The sequence below is a fragment of the Brassica oleracea genome, chromosome C8 (assembly GCF_000695525.1).
Source record: "Brassica oleracea var. oleracea cultivar TO1000 chromosome C8, BOL, whole genome shotgun sequence".
NCBI lineage: Eukaryota > Viridiplantae > Streptophyta > Magnoliopsida > Brassicales > Brassicaceae > Brassica > Brassica oleracea.
Window position 1 is genome coordinate 28746003 of NC_027755.1, and position 16954 is coordinate 28762956.

Sequence of the window (16954 nt, forward strand, 5' to 3'; positions counted from 1 at the left end):
AAAAAAAAAAAAAAAAAAAAAAAAAATATTCCTGCGATGGTCCAACGTATCATCTGCACGGAGCATTCGTCACTCAACCCCATCCACCAATCATTCCCTGCGGACAGGTCCGCATCTACACTTTCTCACATCCACTAAGAGTTGTGTCTTCTCGAAATTACATGATCAGCTTTCCTTTTTTAAATAGATACGAAGTGTGTTTCAATCAATCCCCTACTCAATCCCCTAAACTATATTCGCAAAATGATTTATACATATGTCATCACTACAATCATTTTCGCTGAAAAAAAAATGACATAATACTTAAAATAGATGACACGGTTTTAGAAAATAGTGACATGACATCATATTAATTATGAAATGTAAAATTTCCTTATACAAATTTAAATTTTTTACAGAGATTTTAAATATGGTAATAAAAATAACTCATATATCATCATTAATGTCAATTTTCCGTATAAATATTTATTTAAGGAAAACTATTAAATATATTTATAATTCATATATCACAATTAAAATAATAATATATCTGTATATGTGTATCTCACGTTAATAAAAATAAACTAAATAAAGTAGCATTAATCCAAAAATTTTTTGATAGTTAAATATTTAAACATTATTTAAATTTATCCGTTCATCTTCATCATTTAAATTAACAAAAATATATTTCAGTTTAACTAAAACAAAAAAAGTCTCAAATTTATTAGAATTTATATTCATATGTAAATATATATATATATATATATATTTACAATTAGATGGGGAGATATATATATATATATATATGTATATTTAAAATAAATAATCATTAAACACAATAATATAATTAAAACTATTTTTATAAAATCTAATTTTATCTTTATTAAAAATTAAATCAAATCAAATTTAAATAATTATACCTAATCAAAAAAATATGATTACAAAAATACTTTTATGATTTTTTATAACTATTGAAGTTAAAATATAAATTAATAAAGTTAAAATATAAATCAAATTTTTTTTTTGAAATAAAAAATGTTATGTTAAAAATTACTATTTCTGCGCATGACGCAGGAAAACTCCTAATATTATTAAATTAAGAACATGATCTATTGATAGAACAAAACTTAGGTTTGCCCCTAAGTTGAACCTTTAAATTCACTTCCATTCTTATTACCAATTAAAATACCACGTATATTAATAATAAAATATATTATTTTTTAAAAAAAAATCTAAAATAATTGAAAAAAATAACGACGCTCATTTTAATGACGCTAACGCCGTTAACTAAACTCTAAATCTTAAATTCTAAACCCTAAACCTTAAATCTAAATCATAAACCCTAAGTTCTAAACCCAAACTCTAAACCCTAAACCCAAATCCTAAACCCTAAGCCCAAACCGTAAACTATAAACCCAAACCCTAGACCTTAAATTCAAACCCTAGATCCTAAGCCCAAACTTAGACTCTGAACCCAAACCTTAAACCCTAAAGAAACAACATCAACATTAACCCAAACCTTTAGGATATAAGATTTGAGTTCAGGGTTTACGATTTGAGTTTAAGGTCTAGGGATTAGGTTTGGGTATATGGTTTGAGTTTAGAGTCTAAGATTTAGGTTTAAGATATAGGGTTTGAGTTTAGGGTTTACGGTTTAAATTTAGTGTTTAGGATTTGGGTTAGGATATAGGGCTTTGGTTTAGGGTTTACGGTCTGGATTTAGAATTTGGGTTTAGGGTTTAGGGTTTAGAGTTTGATTTTAGAATTTAGGGTTTAGGGTTTAGATTTAAGGTTTAAGGTTTAGTTAGTGGCTTTAGCATCATTAAAATTGACGGTTTTTTTTTCAATTATTTCAGATTTAAAAAAAAATAAAATTAATCTATTTTATTATTAATCTAGCTAACAAGAGGAGAGGTGAATCTAAAGGTTCACCCCTAGGGTAAACCTAAGTCTTGTTCCTATTGATATATGTTTAGTCCAACTAATTATTTTCAACAATCTATACTTACAAAAATACTAAGTGCATCTAATTATATATTGTTAATGTAACCACCACTTGAGCATAATAATCTCGATCCAGTTTTTCTATTTACATCTAAATATCTTATTTAATCAAACAAAAACTGAAATTAAATAAAGATGAGAAAAGTGTATGATAGCATCAAAATCGTTAGTTAATTATTACTTCAATCAACATATTTTAAAATTGCATCTAAATTCCCTAGAAGATATAGCATTTAAATATATAATGTAACCAACTTCTATTTGGTACCTAATTATATGGCTAATATCTAATTTAAATTCTGAATATATTTTTAATGTGTATCTGATATTATTATGGAAGTTAGTGAAGATCATATTAACCCATTTACATATATATAACATAATATATTAAAATTATTTTTTTCAAACATTTTTCAAAAAATTTGTTTGGTTTTCGATGCGGGTTAAATTTGATATTGGTTTCGGATATAACACTTTAAGAACCATTCGAGTATATATGCCATATATAATAGAGTAATCGACTTTGATTTTCGTGTCGATTCCGAGTTGGGTTTTTCTGGGTACGAATATTCTTGGCTAATTATGATAGGTAACTATTACAAAATATCATATGTTACCAAAATTATATTAAATTAAATAAATATTAAACACAAATATGATTACAAAAAATAACATAAATATAAAAATTAAATTTCTCAAAAATATTAAATAAAAAATATACCCGTCCTTTAAAGGCGGATTAAAATCTAGTTGATATTAAAGGAAACCTAACTTTAATTAATCAACATCTCTTTTTAGAGATAACAAAAAGAAAGTTTAATCAATCATATAAAATCCCAGATTTGGTTTGAATGTAGATTGCATTGCAATTATTAGGCGTTATGTTATGTGATTGTTTTTTTTTTTTTAACTGAAATGTTATGTGATTGTTTCATTAAACTATACCTTACCCGCTCTGTTGCAAGAAAAAAAAAGGGACTATCCGGCTTTTTACTAAACAAAAGGCAAATCCATATTACATCCCACACGACAGACACCGACGAGCATCAATATTATTAAATTAGAAACATGACTTATTGATAAAAGGCTGTGTCCAACTATTATTTTAATAAAATATATTTTTAAAATATAACTGTAATTAAATTTAATTTCTAAATTTAACCACCGCATACCTAATAATCAAGTAACCGTCACAATAACCACCATGACATGTTTGATTAAAATATATTGATGCAATTATTCATACAAATATCATTTAATATATCACGTTAGTTACTAAAGAAACATTTATGCCAATATATTTTTTTAATAGTAAGTGACTATAAATTCAGATACCAAAAAAACAAAAACATCAGAAAAATCAACTTTGTTTTAATTAAATTTATACCAATATATTGACATTCCAAACACATATTCCAATATATATTGACATTCCAAACGCATATCAATTGTAACTATAACTTTTTTTTATCTTTTTAAAATTAATCATTCTTTAAAAATAATGTACAAAATTAATGTGTAAAATGACCATGACACTATATAGTTATGTAACATCACAAATTCAATACAATTATCAAAACCTCTTACTAATAATTTAAAAAATATTATACACAAACATATAAATTAAATTTCTTTAATATATAAACAAATTACAAAAAATACATATTTACATTAAAAAACAAAAAATTACAAACCAACATTATACATGCGGGTCAAGATCTAGAACCGACAAATATAATTATAAAGAAACGGGCATATATGCAATATGATTACAAAGAACTAAGCGTATGCTGTCAATTTTTAAATGACTATTCTTTTATAAAATAGATTTTGATAAAGATTTATACACAGATATAATTACAAAGAAAAACACAAATATAATTATACAAAAACACAAATATGAAAATTAAATTTCTAAAAAAAATTAAAACAAATATGAAGGACATGTCAGAATCTAGTTAGTAAATAAAAATGTCATTTATTTGGACCGCATATGTATATTAGTGGGAATACTTTGATTTTAAAAAGTGATCACAAATCATAGTACCATTTCAGTGTTAATCCAGTAATCCTAAGTGTGTATATGATTATGAATATTAGATGACAAAGAGACAAATGTATAATAATATCTCAAATTTGTCTATACAACAGTCTAATAATAATTGATGAAGCTGAGTGATTTTCTTATCCTAATAAGTTACAAAACTACATGCGATCACTAGCAACATCTCTTTTGGATAATGTTTTATCAAGAAAAGGAAACCGAATATTCACTTGAAAGATTATATATCCCTTTTTCATTTAATTACCGTACGTAATCCACCGACAAATGAATTTGCCTGTCATAAACACAAACACGAAGTTGCGGTGCACTCGCTAACACCGGATCTCGCTCCTCCTCCTCCAGCATATTCTCCAATCTACTGTAGTTAACGGAGACTTAACGCGGTCTCCCCGCAATTCGAATACACTCTTAGACCATCTCAGATCCATGTTTATAATAGAGATCTCTAAAATAGAGGTAAAACTAGAGATGGTGTTTTTGCTCTATTGTGTTCCTCTATAATAGAGAAATTCTATATTTACCTATATAAATAGAGGAATACTATTTTTTTCTCTATATGTAAAGAAAAAAATAGCATTTTTCTATTTATAGAAGTAAATATAGCATTTTTCTATTATACATTAGAGCAAAAACAATATCTTTATTTTTTTTTCTATTTTAGAAATGTATGGATCGGAGATGCTCTTACGTTAAACGTGTAGCAGACCTTGCCTTGACCCCACGACCGTTAGGAACTCCGTCTATATCTCTCTCTCGATTCATCCAATAATATCTTAACACGTGTACACTTTCGGGTTATAGAGATATTCGTCTCGATTTAATTTCCAAAATTAAAGAGATCTTTTTAAATATAATAAAGCTTTTTTATTAATTTTCCTCGTTTCTTTAAGGAGTCTTCAAATAGCAGCGGGAACGCGTATAGTTACAGCTACATTCTCCTTTAGCTTTCCTTCTCTCTATCGGTGCGTCTTGAGTTTGTTCTTCTCGAGATCTGTGCCTCCGTGTTTCTTCTTCGTTCGAAACTTTTGTTCCGGAGGTTTTATCGATTCGCTCAGGTACGGATTCACCGAGCGACTAACATTTGTAGATTACTGCTATATGTATTCTTTCTTGTAGATCTGAGTTGAGTTTCGAACTTTCGACTGATTCACTTTCATTTCTTGATATTGAAACTCCACAATGGGGAAACGTTGGCTCGTTTCTCACTAAGTCCATTGCCGAGTTTGTGAACATGATTCAAGAGAGAGAGAGAGAGAGTGCCCTGTTTTTTACTTTTTTAATATAAAAATCGAGTCTTCTTGTTTGGGGTTCGAGAACGGTTTCGTCGGTAGATACATATAAGCGTTTCTTGGGCGTTTCTGTAACTTTTCTTTATAAAAGATTTTGGTATCTTGACTCAAGGCATTGCGTTTTGTTTTTCAGTTGTGGAGAACGTGTAGATCTTTGGTATATAGTGCATGAACATATATGCTATTACATCTGTTCGTATTGGGTCGCGTGACCAGATGCATATATTTATGGTTTTTCTGTTTTGGTATGTGCATTGTTTTTGTTTGCAGATATGGCGCCACCCATTGAGATTGCTGCTACCAAAACTTATGCTGAGAAACAGGCTTCACTTCCTCTGCTTAACGAAAGGATTCTTTCGTCCATGACCCATAGATCAGTTGCTGCACACCCATGGCATGATCTTGAGATAGGTATGCAGCTATATAACGTAACGGTTCATTCTTTTGTACAGGTTCTTTGCTTCTAATATTTAACTCTTAATACCTTTTTATTTTTCTTTGTTTAATAGGACCTGAAGCTCCAATAATCTTCAACTGTGTAAGTATACTTTGGCAACGTTCTTGATATTTTAGGTTGCAAAAAGGCATTAGGATAGATAAGTTTTTTTTATTATCAAAAAATATAACTGGCATTTTGGGTATGTGGGAGACGTTGCGCTTGTTCACTGATGTCTATTGCCGGATTAGGAAACCTGTTTATGAGTTTAATCGTTGAGATGTTTCTTTGGGAATCATTAACAAATCATAGGGAGGGTATTATTGCAGGTGGTTGAGATAGGAAAGGGGAGCAAGGTGAAGTATGAACTCGACAAAACTACGGGTCTCATCAAGGTATTAGCTTCGTTGCAACTTGCAACCACTTTTGTTCACTGTCCTTTTCACTACTAGAGCCTTGCCATGGTTTAAAACATTACGTATTGTTTTCAGGTTGACCGTATTCTTTACTCGTCTGTCGTGTACCCACACAACTATGGGTTCATTCCGCGTACCCTTTGTGAGGACAATGACCCTATTGATGTTCTTGTCATTATGCAGGTAATCTCTTTTGTTTCTCCATGACACGTTGAGAACTTGTATAATTTATCAAATAATGTTTTTATTGCTTCATAAGTGCATCTGTTAAGCTTCGAAGAGGCTCAGTAGCTCAGCGTTTAGCTATAGGCTCTCCTGTATGTAGCAGCCTAGGACTTTAATGTAATGTAGCAGAGTAGAGATGTTGTTGCATTGGTTATAAACCATTTAGTGAGAGCTAGGCTTATATAGGTGTCTACTAATCAGTTTGGTCTTGTGAAACTGAGCTAGAAAAGCAGTTTTACAGCTTACATATGTAACAGTGACACTATCACCAGCTTCTTTTAGTCTGTCTTTTTGACCATTAGAAAATACATGCCATGTGAATCATATTGGATTTGTTCACAGGAACCGGTGATCCCAGGATGCTTTCTCCGGGCCAAAGCTATTGGTCTTATGCCAATGATTGATCAGGTTAAAAACATTAACATCCTTCAATGTTAATATGTGTCATCTTATGTTCTCATAAAACCAAAAGATACTGAACCAATATGCTGTTTATGCTTTTAAAAGGGTGAGAAAGACGACAAGATCATTGCTGTGTGCGCTGACGATCCAGAGTATCGCCATTACAATGACATCAAGGAGCTTCCTCCTCATCGTCTGGCTGAGATCCGCCGTTTCTTTGAAGACTGTGAGTGTTCTTTCTTCATCTTCTTTCAACCTTTGGTTCTCTAGGGGATGGTATAAGATTAGGGGTGAATCAAAACTAAACCTGCCCATGACACATCCGTATATGAGACTTATACATACTCTTGGATTCTTGTCACAGATAAGAAAAACGAGAACAAAGAAGTAGCCGTTAACGACTTCCTTCCAGCAACCGCAGCCTACGAAGCAGTTCAGCATTCCATGTAAGCCTTTTTTATAAAGCTCACTGTTATATAGATTTCATATACAATGTAAAAACATTGTTTCATAGAATAGCTAAATAATAACTCTTTTTGTGACATGTAGGGATCTCTATGCGGATTACGTCATGGAAACCTTGAGACGGTGATCTCTTTCACCACCCAAGCAAGCAATAAAGAAAGAACGTGTGCAACTGCACTTTCACATTGTGTTTTGCTTGGCAAATGTGAAGTGTATACAAGAGTATAAATACTTACATATAATATGTTAGGATTCTCATTGGATATGTCCTTTTTGTTGAATCCAGTAGATGATGCCGAAAAAACAAATTCAATGAAACTAAGAACGTTGGTATTCTTTTACCCATTTTGTTTCTTCTTCACTTGTGTATCTTTTTACCCATGGTAAAATGTTTTCTTATACTTCGTCGTTGAGAGTCTACAAGTAGTTATTACCATTATAACCTTACCTTTTACGAAATTACCGGTTCACCCACGTTTACATCTAAAACCCTCATCGACCCCTAAAACCACTCGACGAGAAGGAAGACGAACAAGGAGGAGGAGGGAGGAGGAGGAAGAAGAAGATCGATTCGCGATTCCGTAACCATGAGCTCCTTCAATGGAAGCAGCAATATCGACAACCTTCTACTCCAAACCCTACTTGGACGCCTCCAGATTCGTCCCCCTAACTCTCCTCCTCTTCTCTCTCAATCCCTAGAGGACCTCCTCTTCAAACCCGACGACAGCGACGGAGATGATCGGAGCAGTCTCGATGGGGAAGAAGCTAGGCTGGAGAAGGAGCTAATCCGCGTCATCGTCTCGGGTCGAATCGATCCTCTGAAGCCGAATTCAGGGCAGGCGGTGACGGTTAACGAGCACCACATCTGCGTTGGGTTTCATGAAGATGAGGAATCGGATTATCGTGTGTGGGAGTGGCACGGACATATCATGCTTTTTGATGAAGAGAATGGGTACACGCCTGAGTATATCTATGGGAATTACTTCGAGAGGTTGCCGGTGAAGCTACCGAAGAAGAAGGAAGCCAAAGAGAAGGAGGAGGAGGAGGTTGAGAATTTGGGTTTGAGAGAGCTGATAGATGTTGGAGATGCTGCTGCTCGTGGCAGGGTTCTTCACAGGAACATCAACATCGGTTCCTCGAGGTTGGTTTCATATGTTTTGCTTGATTTTTACTGTTAGTTTTGTAAATAAGTCTGATACAAGCTCGGTTAACTACGTAATGTTATTTAAAAGTCTGATTCACTCTAGGTTGCTTCAACATTTTTTTTAATAATTTCAAGACAGTAATTTCTGATAGGAAGACAAAAAAAATGGAACCTGATAGTGTTTCATCAGTTCCTAGAGCAAATGTTTTGGCATTTGGTTGCAAGAAAGGCCAATGTTTGGTTGTGGCTGTTGCATTTGTGATCAATTAGTTCTTCTCATTTCACATAGAATGTTTGCAACTTTTCTTCACATTGCCTACTTTATCTCTGTGGATGGTTGCTTCCCAACTCTGATCAAAATCCATGTTTCATATTCAAAGTCTGGCTTTTTAATGTGCCGTGTCATTATGTTCTTGCAAAGATTGCATTTTGTTAATTGTTCTACTTTTGCTCCGCTTTGCTGAGACACAATTTAGTATATAACAACACTTGGTATTCAAATCTTTTGCGTTAGCATACAGTTCACTATAGTTGTCAGTGGGTTTTTTTTTTTTTTGCCAAGAAAACTCATTGACGATTTATAATTTCTTGAGTACCATGTCGAAATATTAGTGTTAATGTTTGAATGACTTCATCTTTACTTTTGCCAGTGTGATAAATCTCTTGAGTATTTGTAGTGCCTATGTCTTACTCTTATTTTTTTCATATGCACTTCATAGTCTCTTTCTTCCGGTTAGCTGTTAGATTAAACTCGTCTTGTTTCGCTTTAGATTCCAACTATACCTTGGTTAATTTTGAGTTTGGATATCGCAAAAAGATTGAATCAATCACTGCACTTAACATGGTTCATGTGAATCGGCAGGGCCTAAATTCCTAGGATCGGCTTGGCTATGAGAGGTTACTTTGCTCATGAAGATTTCAGATGTGTGGACAACTCAGTACAACAAAACATAACGCGTTGGTGGGTTTACGACCTCTGTTCTGTTCTATTTAAACAAGTAAACCAATGGGTGAATCAGTTTCCTTTAAAACAACCACCTAAAGTTGTTTCTGATCCAAATTTACAATACATGTTGATGAACGGAGCCAGCAAAAATTACATGATTATGGTCATTAAACTTTTCCCCTGTTTTGTTTATTGTATGTAATTGGCCTGATCAATCACTCGTTTTCCAACATTGATGCAGCTGTTTGGTAACTTCAGCTCCGTTACAACTATGAAAATATGAATCCGAATGTAGTGTGTGAGAAAAATGTATAATACTTTTTTTAAAGAAAGGTTACCAAATCTAATAACGACAATAAATAAGGGCCCGGCCAGGTAATGGGTCCCAATAAAAAAAAAGTCCATCAGAATAAGCTTGAACAAAAAGAAAGTTTAAAACTATGAGAGATAGCAGCCGTTGATGTAAATCCTTCCGATATTTGCCACGTCATCGATCCGCGTAAAGCAGAGACAACCAATAAGAGTCAGCACAAGCTTCTATATAATAAATCTGCTCCTCCATTAGTCTTCAATCACCGAACTCACAGAACATTTGATCCTCTCTCAATCTCCAATAACGTTTTCTAATCTCTTAAAAAAAACCATCGATAATGGCTCCTAAGGCGGCAGAGAAGAAACCGGCAGAGAAGAAGCCAGCAGAGAAGGCCCCGGCGGAGAAGCGACCAAAGGCGGAGAAGAAGATCTCGAAGGAAGGCGGTAGCGACAAGAAGAAGAAGAAGGCGAAGAAGAGCGTGGAGACGTACAAGATCTACATCTTCAAGGTCCTGAAGCAGGTTCATCCCGATATCGGAATCTCGGGGAAAGCCATGGGAATCATGAACAGTTTCATCAACGACATCTTCGAGAAACTCGCCCAGGAATCGTCGAAGCTCGCGAGGTACAACAAGAAGCCGACGATCACGTCTCGGGAGATCCAGACGGCGGTTAGGCTTGTGTTGCCGGGAGAGCTCGCGAAGCACGCCGTCTCTGAAGGGACTAAGGCGGTTACCAAATTCACAAGCACTTAGGGTTTCTTTTATCTTGAATCTGATTCGCATGTTTTGATATAAATTGATTCTCTGTCTTGATCTTTGGTTCTGGATTGTCTTCAATTAGTGAGATGGTTGAATGAACAGGTTTTCGTGTTAATGGATATGCTTCGTGTTCTCCTATCTAATCGGATTCATTAAGCCTTGATTGTTCAGAAATTCTTAGAATCATTGGTTAATTCTTTCAGTAAATATGTTAGATCTTATAATAATTGAAACAATCAGTTGATATTTCTCATTTGTTTGGTTCCTTGTAACAAATTGATTTCGGTATTGAGTACTGATATTGGATATGCGACAGTTACGGAATAATCATATCCCAAGATCTAGTTGCGATAATTCCTTTGCAATTTGCAACAATACAGGATCAACCCTAGTGTTAAGCTGAATGTATACATAACATAAAATGCAAGGGATAGCAATTGTTCCGATAGAAGAAATGACATCACATTTGTTTGTGTAGAATTCACTATGCAAATCCAACTTAATGATCAGAGGAATCTCACGAGAAAGAAAACTAGTCTCAATGGCACCGATCAATGTAATGTTCTGATTCGAATGAAAACACTAGTTGAATGCTCGCATCTCTGTTTTTGCAATACAAGAACAGATGCAGTGTGGGTTGGTCTGCTTACAGCTATTGAAGCAAGTCTGCCGAGAAGCTGAGCGTGTCATCATCTTACACCCTCGATTAGAAAATGGAAATAGATGTAAGAGCAAACACAACCTGAAGAAGATAGAAAGTGTGGACAAGAGGGAATCAGCACTTTTTTAGATTAATTGCTATGCTACTTAGTTTGCAGGATTTGTATCGTCTTTTGGAAGATAATGGATTGGTTGACTTGAAACGTTTCTTTCGAACGAATATCAGGTAAGACCCCGTGATTTTCAGTAATGCACGTTTAAAGGTTATCGGATAAAGATGTGTAAACAAACAAACACAAAATCATGTCATACTACTGGGCTTTTAAGGCCCATGTATTAGTGTAAGACGTGTGCATTTCTGATTCGTTTTTAATAAAAATGGCCACGTCTTTCGCCTTAGATGTTGTTGGTTGACTTTTCTTTCAGCTATAAAATCCACCGTTCTTCTTCTAATCCGTTCTCAAATTAGCTTCTTCTTTTTTTTAATCTGTCGTCCTGGGTTTTTGGGAATCTCATGTTGGATATGGTCAAGATCTGATCGTGGTTTCGATGATCCGACTTTAATGTTTTCAACCTCACTGATTTTGATTGATTTTCCCAAGCGTTTTCTCGTCTGATTAATAGATAGCTCTGAGATCTCTGTTGGATTGGATTAGGGTAGCTCTTCGATTATAGATAGGGTTTGGAAGAGCATAATAGGGGATATAATGCGGCTGAGCTCCGAGCTACTCATCTCTTTGGTTCCTTCGTTGACTTTTTCTTATTCTGGTTTATCTTCTAATCGTTTGAAACCTCTCGAAAAGAGTGATTGGCGTGGTAATCTTAGTTGAAGTTTCGTTCCTCTCTTAGATCTTTTGCCTTTTGTTCCATCTCTCACGGTTTTCTTAGCTCGGTTTAAAAACTAAACTAATCGAAGAAGAAGAAGCTTGTTTCACCAGTGATCTTTCTTTCGGTGTGTGTTTGATCTTTCGAAGAAGATTTGCGACGCACAGGAGGTATTTGAATCTTTCTTGGATAAAAATCTAGATTAGGTTAATCAGTGTGCCTTTTTGTTTCTGGTGTATGTTCTCAAGATCTTTTACTGATGTTACTTTTGATTTTGTTTGTCGCAGTTACTGTTTGCTACAATTGGATATGAGCTCTGTTTGCGGTGGGTTTGATTACAAAAATGCAGAGTCCCACATCTCTGCTTCCAGCCCCAATAAATGTTCTAATAATGGTTCGAATCATGTCTCCGTTACCGGATCTGAAGATGCTCAGGAGTCTGATGGGGATGATAGTGGTAATATACACCAATATCTGAATGAAGAATCCAAAGACATCACCGAACCGGTGATCCCAGAGCCTTTATTACCTCTCAAGTCTTCCGATGATGAAGGAGAAGACAAGAACCTTGCCAAGGACATGCTCTCTGAGAGTGTAAGTTGCCACCAAACTCTTTTATTCTTTAGTAGTAGATGCACAAGAACACGGAGGTGTTAGACTATAAAATAGCATGGACATATAACATATGATTGGAGAATTTACAAAAAAAAAAATCATCTGAGAAAATCCCATTTTTTCAGATATAGTACCATTCTCGTATTGGTTATTGCTCTGTGATTTATCACTAGGCTTTGTGATTAGCACTTTCCCCATATGTGAGGTAGATGTTTATAGATTTTAGAAACAAAACAAACTAGTCTTAGTCGTAGATGCATCAAACATGTGTGAATATGATTGAAGAATTCGTTAAATCCATTCCGACTTTACTGTCTGAAAAATATTATTACATTAGACATGGGAAAGAGTGTCACTCACTCATTCATTGGACTTTGGCTGTATGATGCATCTCAGTGGTTGTTGGAACTTATCGATTGAATTTTAGTTTAAAAGTATATGCTTTGTCTGGGTTTCCCTGTTTATGTTATATCTGCTTCTGACTGGTGTTTCTTCTGGTAATCTAGCCACAGGTGAGTGCTGCTATTGTCATCCCAGCCATTAAAGGCAGCCGAGAGAAGCATGGCAAGTCCGTCGAGAAGCTGAGCGTGTCATGGGCTGAAGATGTGTATGATCCTCCACCTTCCATCGTCTCTCACACGAGGAGCAAGAAACAGCAGCAACATCAGAAATCAAAGAGCAGTTTGAAAAAGAGTGGAAAGAAAGGACACAAGGGAAGCAGTAGTTCATCATCATCATCATCATCGTCATCCCGTGGCAGCAAAGACAAGAAGTCGTCATCTTCTTCTTCTCGCAGTAAACACAGTCGTGATAAGTTTGGATGGGCAACACAAATGCCTATTGCAGCCGCATCTTCTTGATCGTCGTCTATGGCATGACCATCTCTACTTTGCTATGTCTCCTCTCTCTTTCTCTCTCTCTCTCTCTCACTCGCTTTCTCACTTGTTTATATATATATAAATAAAAGCTATGGTGTGAAAACTTTTCTCGAGTTTCAGAACGATTTTTGTTTTTTGTTTTGTACGGAATTGAGTTTGTTTTAAAGACGCTTTGTTTACTTGTCAATTTTCTGCTTGATTTTAGAATATTTAATTAATAAATAGATATCCTACAAATCATATTCTTAACTTAAAATAATTTGATTTGTATTTGTACACGAGGAACATCAAAATCACAACTGAATTTATGCTAATAATAATTTTATTCATAAATACAATATTATCAAAATAATATATTTAAAACTAAAATAGTAAATATTATATAAACTAAACAACGAAAATTAATTTCAAAGATTAAAAAATATAAAACATGAAATCCTAGAATTAAAACATTAAATAACACTTAAAATTTGACAAATAATAAACATAAAATAAATATAATCTGAATATCTAATAGGATACAAAGATAATATTTTGCAATTTACTATTTTTGTATTTTTTTCATCTATACTATTAAAAAGGAAGAAATCTTAAAAAATCTATTTATGTAAGGTTGTTGGACATTTTCATTTTTAGTCCAATCTATTATATACAATCAAATATTATACCAACCCCTATTATATATCAACCAAATAATATTCTCTAACATTTATAAATATATGTAACCTCTCCTTTAATTTCAACTAGACTAAGATCCACGTCTTACACGAGATGAACATCGTATATATAAATTATTTTGGATATTATATGTTCTTTTATATATTATTTTATAATATATATATTGGATAATGAAAAGTCAGTAATTATTACGTATATAATTAAATTGGTCTGAATACGTAAATAAATTTTATTAATCCAAACGATCACTTTTCTATTTTCTATAATTAAATTTACATAATATATACATAGATAAATAGTATATTTTAAATATTGATATATCGTTAAATGATGCGTTCTACTTATTTGTATCTTTTTATAACAAAAAAAATTAAGTCGCTGATAACAAATTTTCATTGTGCAATATTTTTGAAAGTTTTAGTAATTTATAATTTTTATAAACATTCAATGCAAATTTTAAATTTTTAAATATTAAGTTGTCAGTATTTATTCAAATTCAAAGCAAATTTCAAAATTAAAATCTTTATGTATTTTCTATGGTATATAGTTTAATTAAAAGATATTAATATATATGAGACTTTCTATTTACATGATTTTGTAATAATTTGTATCTTTTCATAAAAAATAATTAAATCATAGATCATAAAAATTTCAATGTGGGACTCTTTAAAAAGTTCAAAATATAACATATATGGAAAAATCTTATTTTTTATTATATGGTTAATGTGTGTTTAATATATTTTAATAACTTAAAGTTAAACAAAAATTATAGATAATACACTAATTTGTATCAAATCTTTATTCAAAATCTTTAATTGTTATATATACTTTAGCCACATTAGGCAATTTCGTAATATTTATTTAAGGAAATAATTGAAAACATTAATAATTACTTTATGGTTAGTTTAATAAAAAGTTTATTATATATTTAGATGGACGAATTCTAATAATCATTGTGGTGATGACACGCAGCTACTGTTGTAATGTTTCTTTTTAATATATTGGGGATTTTTTTTGTGACCCGCTTATCTTATCTACATATAAAAATGCTTAATGGTTACCAAACGTACCTACCTATAGTATCTACAACTTATAACATCTACCATTAATGATATACCAATATCAACACTATTAAAAGCAAATTATAGCAGACATTATGGACAATGCAGAAGGTTTTGTATTATGTTCTTAGATATTGTTGGGATTGCCCTATTAAATTAGAAAAAATGTGCCAAGTAAATCTTAAATTTCATCAACTAACAATAACTCTTATAAAATGCATACATTGTATGAGAGAGAGAGTAAGATTTAGTATTCAGGTTTCGGACCAGGTATGGAACGATTCCTTTCGGGTTCCAGACATTTAGACCAACTAGGTATTTGAATATTTTCTCTTCGGATTCGGATCAGTTATTTTCAGGTCCGGATCAATTCACATCAATAATTTAAATAACTATAATTTTTGGGTATATGACGAGTCGGGTTAGTTTGGATATTTAGGATACAAAAATACTATAAATACCCGAAACACACAAAAATATCAGAAAACATGATTTTTTTCGAAAACTCAAACAAATACAAAAAAATAGTCAAATACCTTGAACAACCCAATTTTTTTACCCGAAATGTAAACTAAAGAATTGAAAAATACCCAAAATTTTATTCGAATACCCAAAATATATAAGTAAAAATTTGATAGCTTTACTCTTTTTTATTTTTAACGTCTGATTAATTATGCTATTACAACGATGAGATACATAGACGATTCTACACCCGACAATTCTACCTTCATATGAGAATGCACGTCTGACTGCATCAATCCAAGGCGCCTTATGAGATCCATGTTCGATGATACGCCATGCACCATGCTGAAGACCTCTTGTAACTTTTTTCTCCATAATCTGCATAATTTGCGTTTTCTGGGGTTTGAACCCCATACCTCCTGGTGTAGAAGCATTAATGAACCCTTAGTCAAATCAATGGACTAAGAGGGCTTCCACAGCTTTATTTTTTTAACTTAAAAATATCCATAATACCGAAAACATATCTTAAATACCCAGATACAAAAAAAAAATGGGTACTTTAGGTAGTCGATCGGTTCTCAGATAGGACTCAGACCAAACCGAAACCCGCATGTCCAAAAATATACCCAATAGGTACTTTGTCTTGGACCTGGACACAAATTGAATATGTATTTCCGTGTCAGTTTTGGTTTGATGCTTTTAGGTTCGGATAAAATGCATGTGTCTGATAGAAAGTTACATAAAATGTACATACAAAATCTCAAATAAACAGTGGAGGATTGTAGAAATCATAGAAGAAGGCGTCACAGAGTGCCTATGCTTAATAGGATTGAACTGGAGATAGAGAAGTTTAAAGAAAATTGGACTCAAGATGAAGATGCACTACAAGAAAACATAATCTTAACGAGGGCGGTTTTCCTCGCTAATTCGTCGCAAAAGAGGCTTTACGACGAATTAGCGAGGAAACGTGTTTGATCGTTACACGTCCGTCGTAACACATATTTCCTCGCTAATTCGTCGTAACTTAGCGACGAATATATTTCGTCGTAAAGACGAAGTAGAACGATTCGTCGTAAAGACGTCGCTACAATTCCTCGTAAGGACGTCGCTACAATTCCTCGTAAATAACTCGAAAACAGTTCCTCGTAATCTACACGTAAATACCTTGAAATATTTTCCTCGCAAAATACACGTAACAACCACGAAATTATTTCCTCGTAAAATAGTCGTAAACATTTCCTCGTTATTTCCTCGTAAAGAATTCCTCGTAAAATACTCGTAAACTGTTTCTCGTCATTTCCTCGTAAGATTTCCACGTAAAGAGGTCGTAC

At 33.1% G+C, this 16954-nt stretch overlaps 5 protein-coding genes across 5 annotated transcripts; all 5 read left to right on the forward strand.

Annotated features, from left to right (window-relative positions):
- Positions 1-4943: 4943 nt before the first annotated feature.
- Positions 4944-7642, forward strand: LOC106312183 (soluble inorganic pyrophosphatase 4). The gene is made up of 9 exons (XM_013749597.1): positions 4944-5103; positions 5608-5748; positions 5847-5875; positions 6103-6168; positions 6265-6372; positions 6757-6822; positions 6922-7042; positions 7181-7262; positions 7366-7642. Exons 2-9 carry the CDS (start codon positions 5610-5612, stop codon positions 7406-7408), a joined length of 654 nt encoding a protein of 217 aa, XP_013605051.1. The 5' UTR covers positions 4944-5103; positions 5608-5609; the 3' UTR covers positions 7409-7642.
- A 14-nt stretch (positions 7643-7656) lies between these two features.
- Positions 7657-9623, forward strand: LOC106312185. Its single transcript, XM_013749598.1, has 2 exons — positions 7657-8422; positions 9288-9623. Exons 1-2 carry the CDS (start codon positions 7869-7871, stop codon positions 9292-9294), a joined length of 561 nt encoding a protein of 186 aa, XP_013605052.1. The 5' UTR covers positions 7657-7868; the 3' UTR covers positions 9295-9623.
- Positions 9624-9928: 305 nt separating this feature from the next.
- On the forward strand, positions 9929-10582 carry LOC106312186 (histone H2B.8). The gene has a single exon (XM_013749599.1). The coding sequence runs from the start codon at positions 10022-10024 to the stop codon at positions 10436-10438; it is 417 nt and encodes a 138-aa protein (XP_013605053.1). The 5' UTR covers positions 9929-10021; the 3' UTR covers positions 10439-10582.
- Positions 10583-11790: 1208 nt separating this feature from the next.
- On the forward strand, positions 11791-13193 carry LOC106307878. Its single transcript, XM_013744960.1, has 3 exons — positions 11791-12099; positions 12217-12523; positions 13051-13193. Exon 1 carries the CDS (start codon positions 11812-11814, stop codon positions 11932-11934), a length of 123 nt encoding a protein of 40 aa, XP_013600414.1. The 5' UTR covers positions 11791-11811; the 3' UTR covers positions 11935-12099; positions 12217-12523; positions 13051-13193.
- Positions 12217-13619, forward strand: LOC106307877 (suppressor protein SRP40). Its single transcript, XM_013744959.1, has 2 exons — positions 12217-12523; positions 13051-13619. The coding sequence occupies exons 1-2, from the start codon at positions 12239-12241 to the stop codon at positions 13402-13404; spliced, it is 639 nt and encodes a 212-aa protein (XP_013600413.1). The 5' UTR covers positions 12217-12238; the 3' UTR covers positions 13405-13619.
- Positions 13620-16954: the final 3335 nt, after the last annotated feature.

What these genes read in the sequence shown, in the direction of transcription:
- LOC106307878 (XM_013744960.1), top strand. Translation starts at nt 11,812, where the DNA reads ATGCGGCTGAGCTCCGAGCTACTCATCTCTTTGGTTCCTTCGTTGACT.
- LOC106307877 (XM_013744959.1), top strand. Translation starts at nt 12,239, where the DNA reads ATGAGCTCTGTTTGCGGTGGGTTTGATTACAAAAATGCAGAGTCCCAC. An exon ending in AGGACATGCTCTCTGAGAGT is followed by an intron (nt 12,524 to 13,050) that starts GTAAGTTGCCAC and finishes CTGGTAATCTAG; the next exon opens with CCACAGGTGAGTGCTGCTAT.
- LOC106312186 (XM_013749599.1), top strand. Translation starts at nt 10,022, where the DNA reads ATGGCTCCTAAGGCGGCAGAGAAGAAACCGGCAGAGAAGAAGCCAGCA.
- LOC106312183 (XM_013749597.1), top strand. Translation starts at nt 5,610, where the DNA reads ATGGCGCCACCCATTGAGATTGCTGCTACCAAAACTTATGCTGAGAAA. An exon ending in CTCCAATAATCTTCAACTGT is followed by an intron (nt 5,876 to 6,102) that starts GTAAGTATACTT and finishes GTATTATTGCAG; the next exon opens with GTGGTTGAGATAGGAAAGGG. An exon ending in AAACTACGGGTCTCATCAAG is followed by an intron (nt 6,169 to 6,264) that starts GTATTAGCTTCG and finishes TATTGTTTTCAG; the next exon opens with GTTGACCGTATTCTTTACTC.
- LOC106312185 (XM_013749598.1), top strand. Translation starts at nt 7,869, where the DNA reads ATGAGCTCCTTCAATGGAAGCAGCAATATCGACAACCTTCTACTCCAA.